The sequence below is a fragment of the Convolutriloba macropyga genome, chromosome 12 (genome assembly GCF_964194025.1).
Source record: "Convolutriloba macropyga chromosome 12, txConMacr16.3, whole genome shotgun sequence".
Classification (NCBI taxonomy): domain Eukaryota; kingdom Metazoa; phylum Xenacoelomorpha; order Acoela; family Convolutidae; genus Convolutriloba; species Convolutriloba macropyga.
The window spans coordinates 47,051,224-47,066,401 of record NC_134479.1 but is presented as its reverse complement, the minus strand read 5'-3'; the positions used below and the strand labels follow the sequence as shown (position 1 = coordinate 47,066,401).

At 37.1% G+C, this 15,178-nt stretch overlaps 1 protein-coding gene across 1 annotated transcript in view; it reads right to left on the bottom strand.

The window, feature by feature from the left end:
• LOC142350517 (uncharacterized) overlaps positions 1-15,178 on the bottom strand; it is a 129,063-nt gene that overhangs the window by 37,190 nt on the left and 76,695 nt on the right. Inside the window, exon 12 of the mRNA XM_075402367.1 lies at positions 5,599-5,705. Within this exon, the coding sequence (XP_075258482.1) occupies positions 5,599-5,705 (107 nt within the window). The remainder of the gene's footprint in view (positions 1-5,598; positions 5,706-15,178) is intronic.

Genomic DNA, 15,178 nt, shown 5'->3' with positions numbered 1-15,178 from the left:
AAAACTACTATAAGTACGAGCTAATTTATTTAAATTTTCAGTTCAAATTTTAATATAAAATTCAGCTTATTGAATTCTTAGACACGTGTTACCGACCACGACACTGGTGTCCAGACCATCTACAGACAGACAAATTTGAATTTGCAGAATGCAGAATCGGCTTCTGCGTGGATTATGTCTTTTTTGGCGAAATGTCGCGCAGAAAAAAAAAGAGGACAAGATCAACACTGAGGATACTGTACAGGACCTACAGGTAACCAACTTCTTTCTTATCATGAGTGGGCGAGATGCAATTGATAAACTTAGGAGCCTAATGAGTGCTAGGACCTTGATTGATATTCCGTATAAAGTCATCAGATGGGCGACTCAAAATTATTTTTCTCTTAAAGAGAGAGTAGCACCGGCAGAAAAGGCCAAATTTCTGTTCGTATTACAGGGTGTAGGGGAGTCATACGACAATTTCCTAGCACGTCTTAGAGAAGAATCACGCTGTTGAGACTTCGAAAAATCGAAAACAGCGGCCAACCCCGAAGAGTAGTTGATAAAAATATAGTTTACCTCAAGTTTGAGGTACCCTGAAGCGAAACTTAGACAACTAGAGGGCATTAAAGCAAAACCAGCAATGTCTGTTACTGAAATGACCGAGAGCTTACAGTTCAGAGATCAAGAAATGGCTTTTGCAAGTTCTTCGTCTGGTAAAAGCCCCTTACTGTGAAAGAAGAAGTTAGGTTCAACTTCAAAGAAACTAAAAGAAAAAATTACGGCTAATAAAAGCAGCAACAAGTGCACTAGGTGTGGAGGTAAGCCACATTCTAGTATACCCTGTCCAGCGCTAAGTAAAAAATGCAACACCTGTAATAAAAAGGGTCACTTCTCAAAAATGTGTAGAAGCAGACCCCAACAAACTCAGCTAAGTACAACAAACCGAATAACTCTTAAGAAGAGGAAAAAGTTTCTTTAGAGCAAGCATCTGCAGCATAAGAGATGGGAGTGTTTTTTACTAAAGGATAAATCTTTAGCATATTTGTGACATGGCAATTTATATCAATAAATAACTGCAAAGTAAAAGTGCAGGTAGACACAGGTTAAGATAGCAGAGCGATATCATCTAAAATATGGACTGAGCTTGGTAAACCTTAGTTGGATGGTAAGACAAGACATCTCAAAGCTCTGGTGGTCATCAATTAACGCCTATGGGATCAATTACTTTAGAAGAGGAGTGGAACGGAAGCAGGAACGGAAAACAACTAGCAGTTGTGCAGTCTGATAATGAATTTGGACTGATTGTTTGAAAACTTCTACCCAAGCACGGTGTGAACAACACCACAGCCGAGCACCTACCTGCTGTGAGGGGTTACTAAGCTCATTACGCTAATACCAAGAACACAGCCAATGTTCTGCAAAGCCAGAAAACTATTTCTATCTCTTAAGACAAGGTCACAGAGAAGCTGGAACAAATGTGAGACAGGGCATCCCAGAAGCGGTACAGCCAGGGGGAGTCTCTAATGCATCTCCAGTGGTGTGGCAGAGAAAGAAGAGTGGAGAACTGAGATTTTGCGTTAACTTGAAAGTGCATATCAATGGCAAGCTCATGGATGAAGAATACCCAATACCAGACATTGAGACGATCGTCCACAACCTATATGGGGCCTCAAGCTTTGGCAAAAATGACCTCTCAGATGCCCACTATCAAACTGAACTTGACGAAGAAGCAAAAGATATAAGCACAATCAAGACAACTCAGGGACTGTTCAAGATGTGCCGACTACCTCAGTGATTGAAAAAACTCTTCTTCAATCTTCCAGAATTGCATCAAGTCAACACTCAAAGGAATCAAAGGTGCTGTAATCTTTCGAGACGAGGTGTTGGTTTATGGAATAACCAAGGAGCAGTTCGACAAAAAAATGCTTGCAGTCAAGAGTCGGCAACGTGAGAAAAATTTTACTATTAGGGAGAAAAATCTAACTCAATATCAGTCGATAGCGTTAGCTTTTTGGGACACTACATTTCAAAAGAGGGACTAGCACCAGATCCCAAACATGATGAAGAAAATTAAAAAAAATGCAAAATCACCAACTAACAACAAACAACTCGAACATTTTGTTGGGCTAGTTAATTTTTACGGAAGAATGATTCCAGATTTTGCAACAAAATTGCTACCCTTAAATAACATGAGGAATAGCGATTTCTCATGGGGCAAACTCCAACAAAAAGCTTTTGAAGACACAAAAAATTGTCTTGCACAGCCATATAGTTTTGAAAAGCAACAGTTACTAGCGACGACTCTGAAAAAACCATTGGCGGGAACCATTTCGCAAGAAGGGCATCCAGCCATATTTGTATAAAAAAAATTGACTCCAGTGGAGCAAAACTACTCGAACACAGAGCGGGAAGCACTTGTGGTCATAAGATTGAATCAATTCCTTCTTAGAAGACAATTTACTCTACAGACTGACCATAAACCAATCAAATAACTCTTTGCACCAGACGAGGAGATACCGAAGACAGCATCAGCGAGAGTCAAAAGATGTGCAATAGCTCTAATGGGGTTCAACAATGAGTTATCGTACACACCAGGAGAGCAGATACCTCATGCAGATGCTTCGAGCAGAATGCATTTTTACAAAGACGAATCGGACAACGACTGAGTGTACCTCGCAATCAATAACATCTACTCCAGTCAGATTGATTCGGTGACCCAAGCAGAAATCAAATTTGAACTTGAAACAAACAGACTCTTCCCGTACATAAGTAAACGAAAGAAAAGCGGCAATTGGAAACAATTTTCAGGAGCGGAAAATGGATTGGAACAACAAAGAGATGCACTCACTATACACAATGGAATCATTTTCAGAGGTTTTGTTCTTTTCATTCCACCCAAACTACGACACTTGGTTTTGGAAAAAGCGCATGAGACATTTCCCGGGTAGAATGCAACTGAGGCACCAGTCATAGGGATAGCATGCTGCCCTGGTATTACCCAAGACGTTCAACATTTTGTTGATAAATGTAAGAATTGTCAAACGAACAGGCCTAAGCTGGGAAAAACAGTCTGTACGTGGCTATAAGCCGACGGTTGGGAACGGATTTACATGGACTGGGGTTATCTTAAGGAACAAGGCAATGTCCTAGTATTTATTGACGTGGGTTCTGGCTGGATAGAAGCATTCCTTTTGGTAATAGAACATCAGAATTAGTTAAAATGTATCTTAGTCAAATCTTTGCAAGATTCGGAATACCAGAAACTTTAGTAACTGATGTTTAGTGGTGACCTTAAACAGTGGTGTGAATCACTGGGATTTAGGAATATGGAATCAGCCGTCTATCAATCAAGAGCTAAAGAACTAGCTGAAAGAGCATTTCAGACAGTGAAGCGGGCACGTCAAGCGTGGAGTCCCAACCCTAAGGTGTCATTTGGAGCATTCCTGCAAATGGCACTGATGACACATCGCAGCACTTCAAAGACGAGGGGCAAAGCTTCAGTTGATCTTCTATTGGGACGCAGAGTTAGACTAACAGCATTACCAGATTTCGACTAGTGCGAACCTATTCTATTCAAGGCCAAGGAAAAGTCAAAGACAGTTGCTGCTGCCCTAATCATTAGGAATGGCTTGAACACATCTTTCATACAGCCAGAAAACTCAGTGCGGACTCTTCTCTTGAGCGACAACCAAATTGCGAGACTAGACGAATATAAGGTGAAAACTAAACCAGCAGTGCAGGAGAGCATAATTCAATCAAAACCACAACTTCAAAACGCAGATGTGGGACCTCAACATCAAGATGAAGCTTCTGCAGCCACATCATCTGCAGAGCAACAACAGAGCCACTCGAATCATCAGAGCATTCATGAACATCAATAAGAAATAAAAAACAACCCGACAGGCTTGGAGAACCTATACCCACAAACTTGCTTAAAAAAGGAGGGAGGATGCAATGGTTTTAAAAGAGAAGTTTTAATAAAGTTTCAAAGAACGAAACAAAGAGGAACTTACCTGACGAACTTTCTTGTTGTGTCGATAAGTAAAGGCCACAAAACTAAACTGAATTCTAATTTTGTTTGGGCGCTATCATCATCTTATTGACCTATCAATCATATGCCAGAAGTTAATTCTCTCAACAGCAGAAACCTGATTCTAACATCCACCGACCTCCAACTAATAAAATCGATTGTATCTAGGTCATATATGATTCTCATGAAATGTTGATGGAATTAGAAAATCACCTCCGGGTTTCGGGTCTAAGATCTATTCAAATGTCAATCATTAAAAATTTTATCAGCTAATAAATATATCAATCAGAGTTCACAAGTCAATTGCACTTAAACTTTTTTAATGTTTTTTAAACAATTAATGTTGTTCTCATAACTTTCTCATAAAAGTCGTAGCTGTAAACTCAAATCATTAATAGCAGCAATAATCAATGTCATATTTCACTCGCAAAACTCTGATAAAAACTGCAGAAAACCTACAATTCTACAGAATCTGTTACAAAAAAGCAATTTTTGTATGAAAAGAAATTAAAAAATTTAAATGAAAACACAATGTCAAAGTGAAAAACTATCAGTTGTTGCTTACATACCAAATCAATGCATAGCATCGAAGTGCCATTAAAACACGTTCCAAATCTGTTGAATTCTAAAAACTACGATGAAAGTAATACCCAGCCTGGATTTCTGTAGAAGGTTACTTTAGCACGGGAATGTTGAGAATAAAAAAATTTGGCAACATTGAAAAAAAATTTGAAAAAATTATCTGTGAAGATTAATTTTGCACAAAATATTGAAACCACATCTAATCTTCGCTGAAGTTCTAAAGCAGGGTTTTTCATTCCCGGGTCCAGACTGGATGAATAACTTGTAAGAACTTGCAAGTTTCTTACAAGTTCTTATAAAGTTATGCATCGCCACATAACTTTAATCTACAAGTTTTTTTATGTTAACCAACGAACTTTTAAGTTCTTACAAGTTTACCAACTAAACCTTACAAGTTCTTACAAGTCAACCATCCAACTTATAAGTTCTTAGAAGTTTACTATTCGATCCTAAAAGGCTCTTACAAGTTAACCCTGCTTCTTGCCTAATATCGGGAAAAACATGAAAATACACACATTTTTGCTTCGACACGTATTTTGTCAAAAAATGAAAGAAAGCATCCGAAAAATATTAATGTAGAGCATCAAAAGAAAAATCAATAAAAGAAAAACAAGATAACCATCAGACTTGTAAGTTCTTACAAGTTAACTATCCTTCGTAAGAAACTTGTAAGTCCTTGTAAGTTAGCCATCCTGTCTCGGCCCGGGTATATACTCCACGCCACAGCTTTTTTTGTTACCACTCGCAACTCTCTACTCAATAATTATATTGATTGAATGAAACTGAGTAATTGAAAAAAAATTCAGTTGAGCATACATTTCTTCCCCCCGAATCAAAATCAGGACAAATGGTATGAGTTGAAAGAATATATACAGTTATGGGTCATTTTTTTGACATGACACCAGTCGTCATTTGCATTTGACATCATTTTGTTCAATTTAAGTTCATAACAAAATTTTTCCAAATGAGAAAATTTACTTTGTTTTAAAAATTGCTGAAATTACCTGAATCGAAAAGTAGATGAGTTGGTGTGGCCAGTTTTAACCGCAGAGTAGTCCAGTTTGATTTCTGTTCCAACCGCGCCAGTTTCAATTTGAAATTCAATTGTCACCTAAAAAAAATGAAAGAAAAGTTTTCGTAATAAAACGTCAGAGCAAAGATTTTTTTGAAAAAATAGGGGGCTTAAAAGCGAATCGTTATTGATATATTCAACGTTAAAACAGTAAAAACTTGTTTAAGAATGTCTTAACAGCTAAAATTTGCTGGTTGAAAAAATTTTCCACGTACCAACTTTGCTACATGATTTCTTAAAATTGAATTTGACTTTGTCCAATTAAAAATTAACATAAAAAGCTGCTCATGTATAACGTGTTCTGGAATATTTATATCATCTCAAAAATTGCCTCGAAACAGTTGATTATTCAGTAATCAGTACAAAACTGCACATTTATTTATTAATGATTCTTTCATCAATTGCTCGTGTTTATTTGAATGCATCTTTGCAATATCATAAATATTACAAAACATTTTATATGTGAGCAGCTTTTTTGATTCCAATTGATTAGAATTTATCTAAAAGTAGAAACGTATAAATAATTTGTTGAAGACGTGACCAAAGTCATTTTTCTCGCTAAAATGTGCGTGTTCAGATCTCTTTTCACCTGCTGCCATTTTCGCTTAGATTTTCCAACCAAAATTCTCTTCATTTAATTACTACAAAAAATATTTTGTGTATAATTAAATGAGTGTAGTAAGCAAAAACCAGATGCACTTTCAGCGAGCTGAATAAGGCTATTCGAAAACGAAAGTGGCGAGCTTTTCACATAGCCACTCGTAAAACATCTCTTGAAAATTTGATTAATGCGCAATTTATTCACTCAAGGGCTGCTTCTCGAATACTACAACCCACCCCCCCCCCCACCCTCTCAATGCTTGCTTTTCAAACATTGCCCAGCACTCTTAATACTCAATGGTTGTTATTCAAACGTGCTCCCTCCCCTGTCTCGATACCCGGGTCATTGATAATACAACTTTCTTGGATTTCGTACTAGGTCATATATGATTCTTAGTAACCGTACTAGGTCATATATGATTTGTATGATTCCTTGGTAGTCATACAAGGATCATACAAAAAAACAACCTACTCTCAAAATGCTTCAATCGCTATGCTCTTGGTTACTGATACGAAAAAAATAACAATCAAAGATGCATAAGGGTAGAAAAAAAAATTTTTTCTTTGTAATCATACTAGGTCATATATGATTTGTATGATTTCTTAGTACTGTTTCATATAAAGATCATATATGATTTCTTTGATCTCATACAAGGATCATACACTTTTTAAGCGTTTTTTTTTCGTTTCATGAATGGTCCATCTACGATTTCTTGGATTTCATGCTAGGGTCATATATGAAAGCTTGGATTTCATACAAGGATCATATATGATTTCTTTGGTTTCATACAAAGATCATATATGATTTCTTTGATCTCATACAAGGATCATACACCTTTTTAAGCGTGTATTCTTGCTTTTCTTGAATGCTTTTCTTGAATTGTTCATCTATGATTTCTTGGATGACGCTGGTCAGTATTCGGTTGTGATAGATTCGTATCAAGTCCCACGGGCCGTGGTCCGCATTTATCATTGTTTGTTTTAAACATTTCTCTCTCCAATTATCTTGTCCTGACCAATTATAAAATTCAAAATCTCACAACTTCATTGTGATTGGTTCAGAAATTTTGCGCTCATTTCAGTTAACGTGATTTAATTGCTTTGGAAATTTATCGGGTGAAAAATTGAATATATTTTCGGCACTCTTTTAATCGGCATAGTATTACGTCGGCATAGTTGAATGTCACCCTTTTTTACAGTTCCCGGGTCGAGGTTTAGCGGTGAATTTTCGTAAGAAATGCGGTGAAATGCGGTGAAAAAAAATAATGTTCACCGCGTATTTCTTAAATCTTTTTGCGGTGAATGCGGTGAATCGCGGTGAATTATTTATTTTCACCGCGTTCTCAGTATTCTTACAAAAAAGAAGCTTCCCCAGACGGGTTCGAACCTATGACCTCCTGCATGCCTTCCACTGCTCAGTCCACTGCGCCAACTGTCACTTACAGCTTAGCAATTTCTTGTGAATTTAAATCAGATTGAGTAACTTTTGGAAATCATATGCGGTGAATTTTCGTAAGAAATGCGGTGAATTTGGCGTTGAATTTTTGTACGGCGTTGAGATGAGGTGAATTATTTTTTTTCAACGCAATCACCGCAATCACCGCATTTCTTACATTAATTTGCCATAATAGTCTATGCGGTGAATTTTTGTAAGAAATGCGGTGAATTTGGTGGTGAACTTTTGTAAGAAATGCGGTGAAAAGAGGTGAATTATTTTTTTTCACCGCATTCACCGCAATCACCGCATTTCTCACGCAAATTCACCGCATTCACCGCATTTCTTACGAAAGTTCACCAAAAAACCTCGACCCGGGTTCTAACTAAATTTAATAACGCAGAGAAAAATCGCATTCATTACATAGAGTAGTGGCCAGCAAAATTGATCAACACATTAAAAACTCAAAATCAAAAACAGATTCATCAAAATTTTAAAGGCCATTCAGTTTGGAAATTAATAATCAAAAATAACATTCAACAAATACTCATTTTAAGGTTTTTTTGAGCTGTGCTGAATAAAATAAATGACTTCTATTTTTATTAAAAACAATTCGAGCGGCCGCCTCTGAACAAATTACCCCCAGACTCTTACATCAATTTACCCCCCATAGACAAATTAGCCCCCCCCCCCACCCCCCCCCCCCCCTCCCCACTCTTACAACAAAATGGGAGGATTTTGGGGAGGACATTCGACCCGAGGGATGCAAGACAAAAAAGTAATAATGGCTTAAGAGATTTAGTTCAATTATTTGTAGACCAGAACATGCTCTCGCCTGTACGCATCGCTACCCCAGGATATGTGAAAAATGAATCTTTTACGCTAAAAAGTTTCAATTTGAAGTTTGCACCAAATTTGCGCCACCGGGCAGGCCTGTCAGGATTTCACAAGACGATCTACTATGTAACTGTACAAGCTCTATAATTTTTTTAATTAACAGCAAAACTCGATCCGAACAACTTCAATCAATTGTGACCAAGCGTTCAACTGAATTCCGCTTTGCCAGGTTAACAAATGGGACTTACAAGAACTTTGTCGTGGTCGATAACACGGGTCAGAGAATTCAATCAGCTGAATTTTAAATTAAATTTTGAATTCAAAATATACAAAAATTAGCTCGTATTTATAATAGTTATCTATGCAAAAAATATACAGAGAAAATTTAGATTAGCTGATAAAATTTTTAAAGATTGACTTGAGAATAGATCTTAGCTGCCAATCCCGGAGATGATTTCCAAATTTCATCAATGTTCCATGAGAATCATATGTGGCCTAGATACAATCGAGTTCATTAGTTGGAGGTCGGTGGATGTTAGAATCAGGCTTCTGTTGGTGGGAGAATTTACTTCTGACATGTGATTGATAGGTCAATAAGATAATGATAGCGCCAAAGCAAAATTAGAATTGAGCCTAGTTTTGTGGGCATTACTTATCGACACAGCACCAAAGTTCGTCAGGTAAGTTCTTCTTTCGCTCTTCGAAGCTTTGATAAAACCTCTAAGTTTCTTGATGTTTCTTTGAAACCATTACATTCTACCTTTTTTAAATAAGATTGTGGGTATAGGTTCTCCAAGAATGTCGGGTTGTTTACTGTTTCTAGTTGATTTCCTCAAATGCTCTGATGGTTGGGGTTGCTGTTGTTGCTCTGCAGATGATGTATGATGTGGCTGCAGATGCATCCTTTTGATGTGAAGGTCCCATATCTGTGTTCTGAAGTTGTGGTTCTGATTGAGATATGGTCTCCTCCACTGCTGTTCAGTTTCAATATTGTCATCGTCTGGTCTCGCAATTTGGTTGTCGCTCACTAGAATAGTCCGGGCTGAGTTTTCGGGCTGTATGAAAGATGTGTTCAAGCCCTTCCTGATTATGAAGGTAGCAGGAACTGTCTTTGTTTTTTTGTTGGCCTTGAATACAATGGGTCCTTACAAGTCGAAATCTGCTACTGCTGGTAGTCTCACTCTGCGTTTCAACAGCAGTTATAATGGAGTTTTTCACCTCGTCTTTGAAGTATTGCGATGTATCAAAAGTCCCTTTGCAGGAATGCTCCAAATGTTACATTATGGTTGGCACTCCACGACTGAAGTGCCCGCTTTACTGTCTGAACTGCTCTTTCAGCTAGTCCTTTAGCTCTTGATTGATAGACGGGTGATTCCATTTTTTAATTCCTAATGATTCACGCCACTGTTTATGGTCAACAGACGGATCACAAATCACTCAATTTTATCTTTGCACCAGACGAGGAGATCCCGAGGACAGCATCAGGTAGAATCACAAGATGGGCAAAAGCTCTAAAGGGCTTCGACTATGAGTTGAAGTACACACCAGGAGAGCAGATACCCCATGCAGATGGATTTTGACGAAGACGAAAATTACAACGATTGATTGTGCTTCGCAAACAATAACATCGACTTCGCTCAGACTGATTTGGTGACCCAAACAGAAATCAAAATTGAACTTGGAACAAACAAACTCTTCCAGGACATAATGAAACGAATCAAAAGCGGCAATTGGAAACAATGTTCAGAAGCGTTAAATTGATTCGAATATCAGAAACATGAACAGACTATAAACAATGGAATCATCGTCAGAGGTGTTGTTCCTTTTCATTCCACCCAAACTACGATACTTGGTCTTGGCAAATTGCATGAGACACATCCTGGGAAGAAGTGAACTGAGACATCAGTCAGAATGATAACATGGTAGGGTGATCCAAGAAGAAGTTGCTTCAATCTTGTGACCACAAACACAATTGCAAGTGCTTCCCGCTCTATGTTCGGATAGTTTTGCTCCACTGGAGTCAATTTTCTCAATACATATATAACTGGATGTTCTTCTTGCAAAGAACCCCGCCAATGGCTTTCTGAGAGGCGTCAGTAGTAACTGTTGATTCCTTTTGTAAACAAAATGGCTGTACACATGGTTTAGCGCATAATTCATTTTATGGCTTCAAAGACTTTTTGTTGCATTTTGCTCCATGAGAAATTTCTATTTCTTATGTCATTTAGGAGTAACATTTTCGTTGCAAAATTAGCAATCATTCTTCAGTAAAAAATTGCTGGCCCAACAAACTATTTGATTTGTTGTTAATTTTTGTTGTTGTTTGGTGCTTTTGCACTTTTTATTTTTTCAACATGTAGGGGATCTGGTGCGAATCCCTTCTTTGAAACGAAGTATCCCATAAAAATAACGCTATCGACTGGTTCTGAGTTAGATTTTTTTCTCATCAATAGTAGAGTTTTCATCACGTAGTCGACTCTTGGCTGCAAGCATTCTCTTGTGGAACTGCTCCTTGCTAGTTCCATACACCAACACATTGTCTTGAAAATCCAAAACACTTTTGATACCTTTGAGTGTTGATTCCATGCAATTCTGGAATATTGAAGAAGAATATTTCAATACCTGAGGTAGTTGGCACATCTTGAACAGTCCCTGAGATGCGTTGATTGTGCATATATCTTTTGCTTCTTCGTTGAGTTCAATTTGATAGTAGGCATCTGAGAGATCAATTCTGCTAAAATATTAGGCCCCATGTATTTTGTGAAAGAACGTCTCTATGTCTGGTATTGGGTAGTCCTCAGCTATGACCTTGCCATTGATATGCATTTTCAAGTCCACGCAAAGTCTCAGTTCTCCACTGTTCTTTCTCTGACACCCCACTGGCGACGCCTTAGTGACTCCTCCTGACTGTACCGGTCCGAGGCTTCCCTGTCTCACCATTTGTTCCAAGTTCTCTGTGACCTTTTCTTGAAAAGGTAGAGGTTTTTTTCTGGCTTTGCAGAACATTGACTGTGTTCCTGGTATCAGCCTCACATGAGCTTTGTAGCCGTTCACAGCACGTGGGTGCTCGGCTGTGATGTTTTTCCGACCGTGCTTGGGTGGAAGTTCTCTACCACGTAGTCCAAATCAAACTGCACAACTGCTAGTATCTTTGTGTGAGCTTGCTTCCGTTCCACTCAACGACACGATTAAGCGATCCAAAAAGCGTTAATTGATGAATATCATAAGCTTCGAGATGTCTTATCTTAAAATCCAACTGAGGTTTACCATGCTCAGTCCGTTTTTGATGACATCACTGGGCTATCTGTAGCTGTGTCTACCTGCATTATTACTTTGCAGCTATTTATTGAGATATATTCCCTTGTCAGAGACATGCCAAATGCTTGTTCTTTAGTATAAAGTATTCCCACCTCCAATGGTGGGGATACTTGCTCTGAAAAAATATTTTCTTCGCAAAAAATTTTCTGTTTTTTGTACTCAACTGAATTTGGTTGTTGTTTGCTCCTACACCTTTTTGAGAAATGTCCCAACTTTTCACAGGTCACTGGACAGTGTCTAATAGAGTTTGGTTTACCTCCACACTAAGTGCTCATGTTGTTGCTTTTATGAGCCGTAACTTTTTCATTCGTTTTTTGCAATGTCTTATTGAATCTGTACTCAACTTCGTCGTTTGCACTAAAGGGCTTATTACCTGATGACTTATTACCTTGTTACCGTCGACACAAACTCAAAGATATCGACAGGAAATATTTAGGCAACGGAGGTTCTCTAACACCAGAAGCCTATTATTTGTGTTCTTACTGCTTTCAAAATTGAAACTAACAAGCATTATAATTACCTTACAAGTTAGTGAAGTTCATGTCACCATAAGAAGATCAAGAGTTTATTTTTCTTAAAGACCTTCTGGCCTAACTAACTTATAAAGAAAAACGGGCACAATCCTATACTTAGAAAAAGTAACCTATGCATGTTAATTTTTAGTGCTTGTGCCTACTAAGAAAACTATATCAAAACACGCCATAACTTGGATAGTTACTCTCTTTCTTACCAACAGAGAAGAGAGACTTCATTTAACATATTAATTTGGAAAGAAGCTACTGAAATATACACAAGCAAGCGGTATATATACCCCGTAAAGTCAAATAATAGAGGTATATTAAAGTCCGATTTCTCTTTTTGATTTAATCTTAAGCGAAAAGTTCCGAGGAATCACTTGATTCAATCAAGTTTGGGAGAAATTCAAGCGCTGAGAAGTTCAAGTTTAAATAAAGGTTCTAAATACCTTCAGTTTAGACAGAAGTCCTACCCTAATTAATGAATTTTCTTTCAAACTAATTTAATTCGAAACTTCAAAGAAATAATCAAAATTTTGAACTTTGTTATATGTTTTAAAGTTTTCTTAAATTTCTTAAAAAACCTAAAGTTAGAAATTCCCTTTCTGCACCACCAACCCGTACTCGACTGTTACAGTGAATAGTTATAAATAGAATAAAAGAATTAAAAAGCAAAAAAATGCATAGAAGAATTTAAATTAAGGAATTATTTAAAGTTTAAAAAGAGTTTAGTGAGTTCTTGGTCTGAGTTTCCTCGAATTTTCATTAAATTTTGAGCGTCTTTGAAGAATGCTTTAAAAGACAGTGGGCGCACTTTGCTTCGATCTTGCTCAGCCACGACTGTAGTGGCCCTCCTGCCAACAGCGATGACAAACTACTCGTGATCGAGATTGCGATTGTTGGTAACCAATCACCATTTCCAAGCCCTGTTTAAGGTGCTCCAGAGCCCACCTCATCTTCTGTTGACCAGAGAGAACCAACTGCAAAAGATGAAAGTTGAACTCTGGGCTAAAGGGGGCTTCGCTCACCTCCAACTCTGTTTGGGTGGACTCCTGTCTGGTTGTTCGCACACCGACGGTTGCAATTGTGCTCCGTGAGTCTTCGTTGTCGCAGCCAACCGGCCAACGCCAACGTACTTTCACGCCCAACCGCACATCGCTAATTAAATGTTTTTTATGCTGTCTAAAAGAAAAATTTTTGTTCCAAGATATCCACTATTAAATGCTCTAAAATACTATATGACAAATCACAAAAATATATTAAAAAGCCCAGTAGAAAAAACGCCAGTTTCACAGATTATTATTTAAAAGACCAAAAAAACCAATTAAAACGAATGCGGTCCAAGGTTCGCCCTTTGGTTAACCATGCCAGGACATCTATCTTTTTCCGAGGGGGTTAAGCGATTATATCAATCGAGGACTGATATAAACAGGAAATCTAGACTTTTGCTATGATGAGAAATTTTGAGATCAATTCTCAACTATTTTATTTTATCACTGAATATGACCACTGAAAAAAGTGATAAAATCAATCTCATTATGCTGAAACAACATTAATTTAAACGTAAAAGTGAACCAGGGATAAATTTACATCTCTCTAACACATTTATCCCATCTCTGTTACCAATTTGGATTTGAAAATTCAGCTAAGGTGATTCGGGACCTTAGACTCTAAATTCCAAAAAGTTTTTTAAATATTTCATAAGCATTGTTTTTCTCTAAGATTGGTCTCTAGACGATTTTAATACTGTTAAAGACTTTCTGCCCTTTTTACTAACTCATGAAGAAAAACGGGCACAATCTTGTACTTAGAAAAAATTAACTTACAACAGTTAACTTCTAGTGCTTATGACTACAAAGAAAACAATATCAGAAACCCGCCAAAACCTAGAAAGTCTCTCTCTCTCTCTCTCTCTCTCTCTCTCTCGCTCTCTTACCAACAGAAAAGAGAGGCTTTACTTTCAAATTAACTTTGAAACAAGCTCTGAAAATATAAAATATCAAGCGGTATATATACTCCGCAAAGAAAAATAATAGAGATATAGTCGAGTCCGATTTGTTTAATAAAAGTTTATCCCCAATTTTAAAAAACCTCGAATTTGAGCTTAGACTTCTAAGTTTCACTAAAGGTTATAATTTCGTTCAGCTTAGACAAGATCAGAACTGCCATTACTTATCGAGAACAATATTCGTTGAATAAATCGCTTATAAAGCCCAAAAACACTTAGCCACTATTCTTTCACTCATTTTTAATTCGAAACTTCTGAGAAATAATCAATGGTAAGTACTTTGCTTTGATTTCAAAAATTTTCTTGAATTTTGCAACACAGATTAAGTCAGAAGTTTCATTTCTACAGATGTCCCGAAATCAAACGAAAATTGTTAAGTTGCTAACATGTTCTCACAATTTTTCTAGCCACCGAATAAGCTTTTTCTGCACAACAAGGTTTCTGTTTGTTAGTTTCATACTCTATTTAAATCCAAGAAAAATGAATAGAATACCCATCAAACTGCTACTTAAGTAGCAAAACAATTAAATTCGATACAAATATACGAGCTTTTCAATCCATTTAATCAACTGGATGAACATAAACTCCGTTATTTTCCTTGAGTAAATCTTTTTTTTTAGAAACTTACTCAAAAAAATCAAATTTTCCACCTCTTTCAGAGAACCTAATATTTTTACTAATAAAAAAAGATAGAATCCCTAGATATGTAATACTTTTTTCATTTTTTAGGGTTCAGTAATTTATTTTATCACAATTTCTTCTGAATTTAAGCACTTTGCAAACAAATCTCCTCTGTTTA